Source organism: Asterias rubens, chromosome 8, assembly GCF_902459465.1.
Source record: "Asterias rubens chromosome 8, eAstRub1.3, whole genome shotgun sequence".
Taxonomy (NCBI): Eukaryota; Metazoa; Echinodermata; class Asteroidea; order Forcipulatida; family Asteriidae; genus Asterias; species Asterias rubens.
The window spans coordinates 16,219,480-16,232,558 of record NC_047069.1 but is presented as its reverse complement, the minus strand read 5'-3'; the positions used below and the strand labels follow the sequence as shown (position 1 = coordinate 16,232,558).

General features: G+C 38.8%; 1 protein-coding gene across 1 annotated transcript; it reads right to left on the bottom strand.

Moving 5' to 3' along the window:
- Positions 1 to 403: 403 nt before the first annotated feature.
- Positions 404 to 12,845, bottom strand: LOC117293960 (ufm1-specific protease 2-like). Its single transcript, XM_033776471.1, has 13 exons — positions 12,792 to 12,845; positions 11,746 to 11,935; positions 11,100 to 11,200; positions 9,486 to 9,702; positions 7,284 to 7,537; positions 6,911 to 7,001; positions 5,937 to 6,094; positions 5,336 to 5,438; positions 4,496 to 4,642; positions 2,984 to 3,261; positions 1,747 to 1,849; positions 1,266 to 1,390; positions 404 to 1,014 (listed from the first exon to the last, which is right to left on the bottom strand). The coding sequence occupies exons 1-13, from the start codon at positions 12,834 to 12,836 to the stop codon at positions 928 to 930; spliced, it is 1,899 nt and encodes a 632-aa protein (XP_033632362.1). The 5' UTR covers positions 12,837 to 12,845; the 3' UTR covers positions 404 to 927.
- Positions 12,846 to 13,079: the final 234 nt, after the last annotated feature.

Below are 13,079 nucleotides of genomic sequence, written 5' to 3'. Positions count from 1 at the left end.
TCACAATCTCTGTGACCACCCTCTCAAATAACAAACCAATTTTCTTGATTTTGAGTTAATAAGATTATACTGATGGCAAGTTAAAATTTGTTCCTTCTACATCTGTCCAATGTTTTTTGGCCTTTATTGATATTCTATTTAAAAGTACTGACTGGACACTATAGGTAATTACTCAAATTAATTGTTAGCATAAAAAAGTAAGGTAGTTTTTGAGAAAGAAGTAATTTTCCACTAAAAAGTTTAAATTTGATTTCAAGACATCAAAATTAGATTTTGAGGTCCCGAAATCAAGCATCTGAGAGCACACAACTTCATGCGACAAGGGTGTTTTTTCTTCCATTATTAACTCGCAACTTCATCAACCAATATTGAGTTCAAATTTTCACAGCTTTGTTATTTTATGCATATGTTGAGATACATCATTAGAGAAGACTGGTCTTTGACAATTACCAATAGTGTCCAGTGTCTTTAAAGGAAGAGTCATAGATTGGTATTACCAGCAATTAATGGCCGTTTTATCCCCTTATTAATGGCCGTAAAAACTGGATTATTAAGAAGCCACCTACTGCTGTTGATAGTATCAATTAATTTCAGAAAAAGATTCCCTTCAAAAAGTGGTTATGCATAATTTTTTTCACTCCAAAACATTAGAATCTGACAAAGGAATTCATGCATGAATCGTGTCTCAGATTTCTCAGATTTGAGGGTTGGAGTTTTTTCTCAAATGCTGCGGCCAAAGATACAGTTGGTATTCGCAGTCACCTCACTAAATGATTGCATTGTAATTTTGCATAACTTTGCATATAAATCAGCATTACATTGACAATAACCAATCTATAACACTACCTTAAGTCTAAATAAACTAGACATTGTGAGAGTGTCTCGGAAATAAAAACTCAAGTCTGACTGAGGCGCCGTCCAGACAAATCAAATCTCGTTCGATCTTTGAGGCAAGCACATGTTATAGTATGCAGTCTGGTCCCAGAAGTCAACTCCTTTCCATCCACACCAACCCTGTTGAAAAAATAACACAATCATTCAATACAAGGGGATGTATACGTTTGGTAGTCACTCTTAGGAGCATTTTTAGGAGGTGCGTTTCGCAGTGTGCAAGGCTACCAGCAGCACTTTGATTGGCTGATACCTTTAGAATGTTTAAAAGCAACTTGAAAGCCCAACTTTTCTTTTTCAGCATTGCCTTTGTGGTCAAATAATTGCTCATTGCTCAAATTCAGTTTGTTTTTCAAATCTAAGATGAAACTAACCTTGTCTTGAATGACTTTCAAGTCTTCACTGCCGGTGAAATGCGGATCTAAAATAAGAAACTTGACAGCCCCAGAAGACTCACTGAAGTCGACACCAAGGATGGTATGAGCCAACACACCGCCTCCTGAAAATCAGAAAACCACAATGAGATCAAGAAATCGCTTTTAATAATACTAATAACCGGTTGTTATTTAGCGCTTTACACACCAAAGTGGTGTCTCAAAGTGCTTCCAACATTATTACCCCTGGTCATTGGGCCTTAATTCATTCCTTGAACCATCTCAGCTCTCTGGGGAGTATACAGCCTGTGCAACAATAGTATGCGCTACTCGGCTAAATCAATCACAAGAACCGTCTCTACCCTCACAGTTTTACCCATTTACCCCTTGGTGGAGAGAAGCAATTAAATACAGTATAAGAGCTGAAAGTTAAATACTTCCAATTATTCTTAAAGACATTGTTGATGTAGAATCCTCTTACCTATCATGACAGGTGTGCCTTGTGTCTGGAAATGGATTGATAACTCCCTTCCTTTCTCTGCCATGTCTGCTCCTGAACTCACATACATCAGTTTACATGTGACCTGCAAAATTATAATGGCTTGTCATGAATTTTGTAAAGTGAATGCTGGGTTTGTGCCTTCAGCCGTCGATTTCACCTAACTCTTCCTAACTTGGATTAATCTTAGGACTTAGGACGAGTTAAGTTCCGTATCCGAAGACGTTAGGACGCATTGAACCCATCCTAACTTAGGATGGGTTACTCTTTTACTCGTCCCAACTCGAGATAGGATTATTCCTAGCGTTTCGTGAAATTGGCTGCAGACCCCTTGCATCTAACGTCACTAGCTTAAACAGCGCCCCCACTGAGGTCAAAGGTTGCTGGCACTCCTGGGGTGATCATTGCATTTCACATGCCGGGCCATCTTTTTGGAACAGCGTCCTACTTCAACTCACACAGGCAGATATTTGTTCCCAATTCAAGACACATCTCAATACATATCTATTTTGAAAACCATAGCTTTCGAACTTTGGTTGTCTTTGTGTGTATAGGAGAGGTCTTGTTTTTACGGCAAGAGTGGCATCATTGACAGACATGGCGCACTAGAAATGTTCACTATTACAATTATTATTATTAAACCAAGACCTATCATTGACCGAGACTTGCGCGGCGTGTACACACCTGTATTTTTTTAACCTCAGTGATAGCGGCCAATAGAAGGGGTTCTAGTCCCACATTGTTTTGAGAGATCAGTGAGTAAATAGTCAACTAACTGGTCCCCATGGTCCAGTGGTAAGACAGCAGGACTTGCAATCACAAATTTGTGGGTTCGAATCCTACCAAACTAACCGATGATTTCACAATGACTAGATTAATTAATGCCGTCTAGTTTACTGAGTCACAAACTCTTGATTTGTGCAATTCATAATCATAGACGGCTCATATCAAAGGGGCTTTTGTTTACTCCCACAGTTTTGACCTTTTATTAAAAACATGTACACATTTATTTGAAATATCAACTCGAAATGGTAAACCAATGTAAATCAACATGCCCCTAACAACCCCTTGTCCTGAAGATGATCAGAGCATACCAACCCAAACATTGAGTTGTCAACCATCAGTTCCTTTCAGAACCAACACTATTCAAAAGAGATTTACACGTGGTGTTACCGCAAACCTCATCTTATTTTACTCCCAAGTTTCAAATTCTACACACCCCAAACAGTTGATTCAACACCGTGCTGACTTCAAATGATCCGATCCACTGCTTCGATCCAACAAATGAAGATTTCTTATCCCCAACATCCACCAAAGCCTGTTGAATCTCTCGATGGGTTGGTACAGGGGTCTGGGTGTAGCCTTGATGCCTGAACCATGAGCTTAGTGTCTGGAGGGAACGGTACGCACATCCCCATTTATCATCGTTGAAGTGGTCTTGCATGTAGTGGTGGTACGTGTAGCTCCCTTGAACGAGGGATGGGTGACCGTTCTCAACTATAAACAAAAAACGTTTCAAAACAAAACAGAATATTTTGTAACTAAGTATCAAACCAGGCCAAAATGTAAAGATTAAGCCCTTTGGAGATCATAGTGGCCGAAAAAGGCACGTACCAATATGCCCATAGTGGCCGTAAATGACTGCAAGATCTGACCTATATAGGATTTGAGGCATTGCAAGGTGAGGTATCAATACATATTTGATTTGCGGTAACACTATATGTGTATCTACTTGCCAGGTAGAGTTTGTTCTTTAGAGAACTGTCTTTCTTTATTCTACTACCGCGGAGTAGACTTATCGGATGTTCGGGAGATTTCTCAGTTCTGGAAAGAACTGTCCTGCTTGTTATTAACTACTACCTGGGCGAAAGGTGTAGAGACTTGGCTGGGACTACTACTTTAGCTTATAGGAACATAATTAACTGCACTACCGCGGAGTGAGTTCTTGAATTGGTCTCAATGTTTCGACTAGCTTGCTGTAGTCATCGTCAGGAGATCTGACCTACTTCCACTAAAAGCCGAATACTGTGTCTACTTACTGACAAACAGCAAAAGAACTACTAAAGTATTTTCACATACATAATATCAAACTATTCATTCTCAGATTCAAATGTTTTGAGGTGAAAAGTCTTACCTAAGAACCATATCACTTTCAAGGGAATACTTTCTCAAAATAGTTTATATTATATAACTGACATACAGATCCTTTACGTGACATTCACTATTACTCCCATCCGCACCGGCGATCAAAAAGACCTATTCGCCCATGGGGAAAAGCATTTCCCATTCAACAGTTAGGATCATCCTTGTTCCCAATGTTTTTGAGCAGTACAGCGTCGCCGCCCCACTGCTAAAACAAAGGAGCACCTGTGCAAAAGGTTGTGATCCGATTGCTATTAAATTTGTGCATTGTCGTCGCTACGCGGCAGTTCCGAACCAGTAATTTTTGTGATTTTTCATCATGTTATACTTTTAAAATACATCAAATGACAACGATCTGTTTGCATTTATATAAAACAAATATTAAGTGACTTTAATTCGTGGAATGGAAGGAATACTATCGCTCGGTAAAATTCCTCCCATTCCACTCTGAGCCACTCAATGTTTGTATACTATCAACAGCTGCAGTGCTTCTTAAAAAGTAAGTTATTATGGTCATTCATTTCTGAGTCACCGTGCAAAATTTCAATTCCTACCCAGCTCTATGACATTGGGCCTAGATAAGACCTACCTCCCGAGGGTGCCAGACCAATGTGTGTATTGATAAGATAACCACCGTCTTTCCCGCTCCCAGGATATGAATACGCATTAGCTCTCCTGAATATCGGCCTGTCCAATGGAAGAAGGAATTGACTGTGGAGCTCTCTCCTCTTGGTTTCTGTAATAAAGAAATTATTTAAATTTAGGTAACGTTACCAACAGAAAAATCCTACACAAGTACTTTTGTCTTCGCTCACTCCAAAATTAAAAGCAAGACGCAAACAATATGTAAATCAGAATGAACAGAGATACTTTATATTTTAAAATCATGAAAAAATACTGGCAACGGGCTTGCTAAATATAAGGGCCTCATCACAGGAGGGAACTTTGCATGGAGCCAACCAACTGCAGTGCATGCTACAGGACCACTTTGGTAGCTCAAGAGTCATTCTACTAAGAACAATGTCTTGTGATCCCTGAGAACAGAATGTGAACATTGAAATGTGAATGGATTCTCTCCTTATAATAATAATAATAGTATCAAAGTCTAATATAGCGCACGTATCTACCAAACAAGATACTCAAGGCGCTGAGTATACACAAACTTTCAGAAAGATAGGTTATTGCAGTGATGAATTCTGAAACCCAATTAGTTAGAACCTTATAAGGGTTTACAAGGTGCTACGGCGCATTAAGCAGCAACAGCCAGGAACACCGGGGTGAACCCCTTCTCTTTTCGATAAGTGCACTGGGTTCTTTTACATGCGTTACACAACACATGGGACCAACGGCTGTACGTCCCATCCTTAGAGATTGCCTCGAACTGTGCCTCGTGAGACATGGTACTTTATTCAGAGTACAGTGAACTTACCTAGTTTATCGTCTGGCAAGTCTACTGGATAAACAATGGTCAAGAGATACGGAACGTGAGGCAACTTAAAGTGGTACGGCCTTGGGAAACTCAAACCAATTTCCTGAAAATAAAAAGCAACAAATATCAATGAGACATAAAAATGATACAAACATGAGACATTGAGCAATGCCTTGTTTTGTGGAAACTTGTTTGGAATTTCAAAGCTCAGAGCCCTCAAAAATCACTCAGAAAAGCTTTCTACACATTTGGTAAACACAATCTTCAGAACTATGCAAATATACAGAAATGACCATAATAAGACTCTCTTGCAGGAGCACCAACTACTTGTACATTATTAATTTTGGTTTTACCCTTGCACCGAGCACCGGTGTGTGTTAGCAAGTTGTGGTGGTCTAGTTTGTAAGACACTGCTCTAGAATTGCAAAGGTCGCAGGTTCGAATCCCACCCGAGTAATATGCCTGTGATTTCTTTCCCAGATCTCGGAAAAGTACTGAGCATAGGGTTCTAACACACATCGGTGCAAGGGTAAAACGAAGATTAATTTTCTTTTTCCGGATGCAAATTTTACATCTATTATACAATATTATACTATTGTACCTTATAATACTCCTTCAAGCATTGTTCCATTGCACGTAGTTGGCGGCAAATTGCATCAGCGAAGATCTTCCCTAGGGCTTTAGTTGGTGTGTTTTTATGAACCATTACCGGAACATCAATGGGAAGCCTCAGACTGGAACGTTTACAACCATCATCAACTATGTGATAGAAAAAAAGAAATTCAGTACAGCACTTTTGTTAATCATCAAAAAGGAATGTAGAGCAACCACAACATCTTTTGAATTTTGTTTGTGATTTTTATATGTAATCAAAACTAACTCACATAAGTATTATAGACCATTAGTTCATATTCATATTACTTTTTGACAAACTTAATAAATAAACTTTACATTGATTTAGAATCTGAAAAACCAGTCAGCAACTTTAACAGAGGCCTAACATGGGTTTGGATCCTGGTCATGACACTTGACTGGTCCTTGGGCAAGATGATTTACTATAATTGCTTCTCTTCACCCAGGGGTATAAACTGGTAGCTGCGAGGGAAGGGGTTGATATTGTGTATAAAAAAGCCTTTGGAGAACTATGGCGGCTCAGGGCTGTATAATGACATAACTGATGTGAAGCACTAGAGTAAAGCGCACTGATTCAGTTATTGTAAAATGCGCTGAATAAGGACAAGTTGTTAGTATTGTTGTTATTAAAGTGGAAGTGGAAGTGTCCTGGCTAAGTGGATTAGAGCACCGAACTCAAGCTTAGCAATATCTGATCAGCAGAGTGTGGGTTTGAGTCCTGGTCGTGACACTTGAGTCATTAAGCAAGACACTTAACCATTGCCATTGGGACGTAAAGCTGTAGGTCCCGTGTGTTGTTATAAAAACTATCAAGGCACGTAAAAAGACCCCAGTACAGACTGATCGTAAAGAGAAAGGGTTTGCACCTGTGTATCTGGCAATGCGGCTATCTCCAATTATGAAGCTGCACTAGAAAACGGAAGAAGCCTAAAGTCAACTCACATAATTGATAATGTAAAACAGGAACCAATCCAAGTGAATCTTCTTTGTCTTCATCAATGCTGAGTCTAAACAACACCTGCACATCTACAACCTTGTTCAAGTACAAGCAAATAAAACCCAATCAGTCAACTTAAAACAGCAAATACTGTCTATTTCTACAGGTTCCAAATCTCTCCTTCTCTGGTCCCTTTTGAACTCTATCCCCATCAACATCAGGAATGCCCCTTCTATAAATGCCTTGTTCAAGTACAACAAGAAAACAAAATTCAACCAGTTAGTGCAACATACTATTCCTGTGGCCTCCCCTGGGCTGTATTCCATGGGACAAAAGGTTCAGTTTGAAAACGGTTTTAAAGAGACAAGTATATCCAACCTGATTAGAATTCTTGTTGTCCCTTTTAGGTTTTTTCCCTCCTTTGACTGGTAGTGTACTAAATCCATCGTCCTCCTCTTTGATATGCTGACTTATATCGTCTGCTTCACTATCCCTGTTCAGGGGCCCTAGTGTGATGTCACTGTCGCTCTGACCAATCAGAACGTTGCTCTTTTGGACATGATACAAGGTTGTAAATGATTGGACCTTGTTGTTGAGACTGTTGAACTTCTGAGTTAAAGATTCTTGCACTCCTAGAAAAATAAAAAGTGTCACATTTGTTAAAAGAGATGTAAAATGGTCAGCAAGATGGGACAAATCCTTAAAATGTTGTTGCAATTTTAATGTAGAAAGGAAGATAAACAGATAAAGTATTACACATCGGTGTATGGGTAAAAACCAAAATTAATATTCTTTATCCCCGATGCAAATTTAACATCTATTATATCGTTGCGGTACCCGCTGCCAAAACATAGGATTCGAACTGCCTCTAGCTGCCGGGCAACCTCGGTAGTCTAGTTGGTAAGACACTGCTCTAGAATTGCAAGGGTCATGGGTTCGAATCCCACCCGAGTAACATCCCCATGATATTTTTTCACAGGACTCGGGAAAGTACTGAGTATACAGTGCTAACACACCTTGGTGTATGGGTAAAAAAACAAAATTAATATTCTTTATCCCCGATGCAAATTTAACATCTATTATATCGTTGCGGTACCCGCTGCCAAAACATAGGATTCGAACTGCCTCTAACTGCCGGGCAACCGCGGTAGTCTAGTTGGTAAGACACTGCTCTAGAATTGCAAGGGTCGTAGGTTTGAATCCCACCCGATGCCTGTGATATTTTTTCACAGGACTCGGGAAAGTACTGAGTATACAGTGCTAACACACATCGGTGTATGGGTAAAAACCAAAATTAATAGATAAAGTATTACAAACGGCTACATTTGTGAAGATAAAATCCAAGGTGACAAATATAGAAAAAACAATTAGCACATCATCCAACACTTTTTCAAAGAGGGTCTCTGATGTAAATTGAAGTTTTTGGTCAACTTAATTTCCAGTTGTTAGAGTCCTTATGTAAATGGGGGAAAATGGGAAAGTCTCTTACCTCTGAAAAATTGTATAAAATGGCAGTGTTTTATACCCTTCAAATTTTTTTTTTCTCCAAATAAATGTTTGATGAAGTCAAATATCAATATATTGTTATGCATACAAGGCATTTACCACTTTTATGGTCCAGTAAGCCATCCTTTCATACGGAACATCCTTTGTCCTCACCACTTTACTCCTATTGGTTCATAGCCACTAATTGTTTCTAAAATAGAAACTTTGATTGGCTATAATTTTCACGCTTTTTTTCTGGATACTTCCCTTAATCCCTCTCCTCTCTTTTTCTATAAATGGATATGTATTTGTTTGTACTTGTATATGCCTCTGAAGAAGGTCCGGTTTGGATCGAAAGCTAAGGCCATCTACCCTACTCATTAAATATATGGTTTGTACAATACATATTTTTGCAGAGAATGTTTCAGTTTGTTCATGAATTCCTTTTAGGTGTGTACCAAACCAGTTTGTTTAAAAGTTTGGTCTAAAAGATTATCAAATAAAATGGCGTGTTAGACCATGTTAGGGTGAGGTTGGACACTTTTAATTTCATAAGTACTATTATCTGTTGGAAAATGAGTGCATCACAAAACTGAATTTGACCTTGCAGCATCTCCTTAAAATTAACAAATAAAGGATTTTTATTTCACAGCAACTCAATGTAAAAATTAGCTGTCAAAATAAACCACAAGGGAAACTGACTGGGTAAACTTTTGAATGATTTTTCTAGGTTGAACAAAGAATTTACTGGAGTGGGATTTGAACCAACAACCTCCGGATTAACGTGCCGGCGCTCTCCCAATGAGCTCTCTAGCCCTATATTGGCGGTCTCCATATTTTATGCCGCTTTCCAGGTTGTATTGTAATTTGTGTGTGACCCCTGGCTACTCAGTTGCACGGTTGTAACGGTTGATGGCTTCTTACTGGCACCCCGAACAAAAGTATTGACAAAATAGGGGGACCGCCAATATAGGGCTAGATAGCTCAGTTGGTAGCGCACCGGCACGTTAATCGGGTTGGTTCGAATCCCACTCTACATGTAGTCGATTCTTTGTTCAACCCCCAAAAATCATAAAAATAGCTGATTACATTTACCATGATCATTATAGTAAGTGATGTTTAAGTCCAAGTTTGCCTGCACTCTAAATGTAATCAAGTCCATTTCCTGCGTTGCAGAGTCGCTGGCAATCTTCACATCACATTGTGCAGCTTTGGAAGAGTTCACATTGTAGAGATAGAAATGATCTTCAGTTAAAGCCGAATCTTCATTGTGGATATGAGCAATAATCAAACTTTCCATGCCCAAGGTAGTCTGTGAAAAATAAGACAAGTTAATAGATTGTTATATATGGCTAGTAACTTGCACCCGTAGGCCATGAGGAAAGATATTGATAAAGCAGGGCAGGCCTGATACTTCATGGAGGCAACGGAGGTGATTGCCTCCGTGTCCCCTGGTTATTGCCTTGATGCCATTGAAATGCTCCAGTACAAATTTACAATTTCATCATAGGGTGCCCTTTACCAAGAAGAAAATGCCTTGGTGCCCTTGCCCTTTCAAAAACGAAGCATACAGCCCTGGCAGGGCAACCTTCAACATTGGGCTACATAGCTCAGTTGGCAGAGCCTCAGCACTTTAATCGGGAGGTTGCAGGTTTTAAAGACACCGGACAACTTTGGTAATTGTCCAAGACCAGCAGCCTTCTCACTTATTGTATCTCAACATATGCACAACATTACAAACCTGTGAAAATTTAAACTCAATTGGTTGTCGAAGTTGCAAGATAATAAAACAAGAAAAAAGACTTTTGTCACACGGAGTTGTGTGCTTTCAGATGCTTGATTTCGGGACCTCAGAATCTAATTCTGTGGCCTCAAAATCGAATTTAAGTATTTCAGTGGAAAAGTACTTCTTTCTTGTAAACTACGTTACTCCAGAGGGAGCCATTTCTCACAATGTTTTATACTATCAACAGCTCTCCATTGCTTGTTACCAAGTAAGTTTTTATGCTAACGATTATTTTGAGTAATTACTTATTGTGCCACTCCAGTCAAGTTTTCTTTGTTCAACCAAAACCAATAATAACATTCACCAAGACAATTGCTCTTGTGGTTACTGTTTGATCATTCACCCAGTCTCCAGCCAGTATGCCTGTAAAATTGCACTGAGTGCACAGAGGACATGGCCTTTGTTGCCAGCCCTAGTCTTGGTCTTGGTTCTCCTTCAAAACCTTCCTATGAACTTTATTTTGTTAACGAGTGAAGTACCTTATAGGAACACGTTGCCTTGGATTGGACGAGTTGGTCTACATAAAGCGTTTATAACCATTTGTTATAAAATGCATGGTTGGAAAGATGTTTTAAAAGTAGAACACAATGATCCACACAAATTTGCCTCGAAATTGCATGGTTTTCCTTGTACTTTGCAAACTAAAAAACTGACTCCCATAAATGGCCTACCGTGTTAATCGACGAGGTAAAAAGAAAACCGTGCAATTTCGAGGCATGTTTGTGTGGATCATTGTATTCTACTTTTACAACATCTTTCTACCCATATGCATTTTATAACAAATGGTTACAAACGCTATTCAAACACCAACACGACCGATCCAAGGCAGCGTGTGCCTTTAAAATGCACAATAAAAATGACCTTGCTTCATCAAAGATGTAATTCCAGGCCCGAGCTATTAATTCACAATCTATAATATTCACCTTCACTGCTTCATCTATTATTTGGTGAGAATCTTTAGAGGCAGTGTTTGAGTTGGATGGTTCATCATCTGACACAAAATAAAGTCCAATCACACTGAGTCCTTTAAAAGAGAAACAACAAATTGGGTTAAAACTTGTTAATTATCAGAAGTTACATTTGTTAATTTCATTTAGCTTTAATTGACTAATGGTAAAGTTGACTTGCAATAAAGAGTCTAGTGGCGTGTCACGGGTGAACAGCTAAGAGCTCATGACTCAAGATCTGCCTGGTGTTTCTGATCTGCAGAGTGTGGGATCAAGTTCTGGTCGTGACACTAGTGTCCTTGGTCAAGATACATGGTATGTAACCACGATTGCTATAGCCTTCGAATATGATATTGATAGCTCTGTAAGTTCCATAAAATATGGTAAGAACTAGGGTTGGCAGTTCATAAAAGAGCCTGGAACGCTCATAAGGGGAGAGTAGAGGTTAATCCTGATGTATCTGGTTCACAAGCACCCTTGTTTACGGGTTTCCTCAGCATCTTGTGAGCTGCAGTGATTATTAAGTTAACTTATATAATGAGGCATCCTTGGTTTTATTACCAGAATTTTTTTGTTGTAGTTAATAGCCTAAAAATGGTTATTTTGGAATTAACCAACTTACCAACAGGAAGTTGACGTTGCAGTGATTTCAGTTGAATGTTTGTTTCTGCTGGTCCTATCCTATCACCATTGTCTGGAAAATTGTTATCAATAGCCGAGCACTGAAGAATGGTTGTCAGTCCCTCCTTGACTGTCCCCAATAGGAATCCAATGGACTGCTTTGATGGATCTTGAAGAAGACGATTAAGTGGCTATAAAAAAAATAAAAAAAATAAATATAATGAAAAAAAATTATAAAATCAAATTTGACATCTGACATTGACCAATACTGATTGATAAAACATGACATACTAAAATCATAAAAATGTGTGTTGAACTACTCACTCATTATTAACTATTGAGCACATTTATTTGAACTAGTAACTTAGTTTAACACAAGTGGGAGTGGAATACATAAAATTAAAAATGTGATCATGGGGATTCATATGCTTGCTTTATAACTTCAGGTTTATAGAACTGCGTCTCATGAGCAATATGGCATCCCAGCCAACGAGAAGGGCATGGCCAAGTTGGATAGGGCGATGTGGATGTGCTACTTCTTTCTAGTTCTAGCAAACTTAAATTAAAGCACAACTTTAAATAGCCCAATGAATACGCAATAAATTTTTGAAAAAGTTGAAAAAGCGCAATAAATTTTTTTAAGACCCCCAAAAACACAAGTCAACCAAATTTAGAAGTAGGGCACAGGGTCACGGTGTGGTTTAAATGATAGGATATGTTGACTGTGTTGTTGCCAAAAGTGGTGGCGCCATACGGGAAGTTATCCAACAAAACAACAACAGCTAACTACTGGCTATGCTAACCGCACCCCAGAAACAAAAACAAACAAGAAACAGCTGTCACTATTATAAGTGTCACTTCCTCCTTCCCCAATCATGCCAATGTCAATGACATGAATGAGATCACACTCTAGCCACCATAAATACTGCAGCCTGCACTGTGATGTGTGCATGTAAATTTTCACCGTCACGTCCTTTTTCAAACGAAGTAATGTTCAACATGCACAATTACTTTAATCAAGAACAGATACCAAATGATCATGCTTACCTTCACTACGCCTCCTTGCGAAACTGACACAGTGGGCGCCGCCATCTTGAAACTACGGCTCAATTTTCCCAGAGTGCATTACTGTTCCGGCGGTTAACAGGATATTACCCAAAGTTAAATAGTTCAGAATTTCTTTGAAAAAACACAGACATTTAGAATTTTTGATCTATTTTTGACCTTTTTGATCTATAAAAAATGCTTATTAATTCCATGATGCTTTTCTTTTTTAAATTATTTAAGCAAACATGGGTTAAAATAAGCCTACTTGTGACATTATATTAATCCGCA